This window comes from Oncorhynchus mykiss, chromosome 10 (genome assembly GCF_013265735.2).
Source record: "Oncorhynchus mykiss isolate Arlee chromosome 10, USDA_OmykA_1.1, whole genome shotgun sequence".
In the NCBI taxonomy this organism is placed as follows: Eukaryota; Metazoa; Chordata; class Actinopteri; order Salmoniformes; family Salmonidae; genus Oncorhynchus; species Oncorhynchus mykiss.
The window spans coordinates 81,995,944-81,997,583 of NC_048574.1; the positions used below are offsets into that span (position 1 = coordinate 81,995,944).

The following is a 1,640-nucleotide window of genomic DNA, read 5'->3' on the forward strand; positions in this document are numbered from 1 at the left end:
CTTCCACGAGGAAATCCCATGTTTTTGGTGTTTTGTTGACGGTGGTGGAAAACACTGTCTCAGGTGGCGCTCCAGAATCTCCCAGAAGTATTCAATTGGGTTGAGATCTGGTGACTTGACACACACACACACACGCACACACACACACACACACACACACACACACACACACACACACACACACACACACACACACACACACACACACACACACACACACACACACACACACACACACCCTTTAAACCCCCCTGTGCTCCTTTGAGGTCCCTTTTTCCAAAGCCACTGAGATCTCTTCTTCCAGCCATGGTATAGCCTAAATACTGGACAACTGGGGGAATTTTAATACATGACCCCTAAGCATGATGGGATGTTATTTGCTTAATTAACTCAGGAACCACACCTGCTTTCAATATGTGGAAGCACCTGTTTTCAATATTACTTTGTATCCCTCATTTAGTCAAGTGTTTCCTTTACTCTGGCAGTTACCTGTAGGTCAGGCCTCGTGTCGCTGTGACAACTGTAAACCCAAATAGAAACAGACAGGTGTTGAAATCCAGAGATAGATACTAGCTATCACTCCTAACCCCCGCAAGACCTACTACACTACTGTCCCTCCTGATCACAAAATAACACACAGGCTGCAGTACAGACAGTCCCAGTCTTCGTTAACTCTGTGTAGTCTTTTTGTTGTCCCAGTCTTCGTTAACTCTGTGTAGTCTTTTTGTTTGTCCCAGTCTTCGTTAACTCTGTGTAGTCTTTTTGTTGTCCCAGTCTTCAGAAACTCTGTGTAATGGTATGGTTGTCCCAGTCTTCGTTAACTCTGTGTAGTCTTTTTGTTGTCCCAGTCTTCATTAACTCTGTGTAGTCTTTTTGTTGTCCCCGTCTTCAGTAACTCTGTGTAATGTTGTGGTTGTCCCAGTTTTCAGTAACTCTGTGCAATGTTGTGGTTGTCCCCGTTTTCAGTAACTCTGTGTAATGTTGTGGTTGTCCCAGTTTTCAGTAACTCTGGGTAATGTTGTGGTTGTCCCCGTTTTCAGTAACTCTGGGGAAGTTTTCAGTAACTCTGTGTAATGTTGTGGTTGTCCCCGTTTTCAGTAACTCTGTGTAATGTTGTGGTTGTCCCAGTTTTCAGTAACTCTGGGTAATGTTGTGGTTGTCCCAGTTTTCAGTAACTCTGTGTAATGTTGTGGTTGTCCCAGTTTTCAGTAACTCTGGGTAATGTTGTGGTTGTCCCAGTTTTCAGTAACTCTGTGTAATGTTGTGGTTGTCCCAGCAGATATAGACCAGAGGACTTCCAAGGAGACAAACAGCCATGGAGGGTCTCTACTTTGACGTCAAGCCCCGTGACCAACGCCCCAGCAGCCCTCCCCTTCCCCTTCCCCTCACCCCAAACACCGCCCCTCCCCTCCCTTCTCCTTTAGCCCCCTCCCCCCTTATTCTCCCCCATAACATAACCTCTTTCTCAGCCCTCACCCCCTCCCCCTCGTCACCCACCCCCCCCACCCCCCTCACCCCCAACACCATTCCTCACCCAGCCCTCAGCCCCTCCCCCTCGGCATCCTCCCTCCTCACCCCCAACACCCATCCTCACCCAGCCCTCACCCCCTCCCGCCTTAACCTCACCCCTAACAGATCGT

The 1,640-nt window shown here is 48.4% G+C and overlaps 1 protein-coding gene across 1 annotated transcript in view; it reads left to right on the forward strand.

The window, feature by feature from the left end:
• Window positions 1–1,477: 1,477 nt before the first annotated feature.
• LOC118936694 (TBC1 domain family member 1-like) overlaps window positions 1,478–1,640 on the forward strand; it is a gene marked incomplete at its 5' end in the record, with an annotated part of 123,517 nt that continues 123,354 nt past the window's right edge. Inside the window, one exon of the mRNA XM_036989408.1 lies at window positions 1,478–1,640. This exon is cut by the window's right edge and continues 518 nt beyond it. Within this exon, the coding sequence (XP_036845303.1) occupies window positions 1,478–1,640 (163 nt within the window).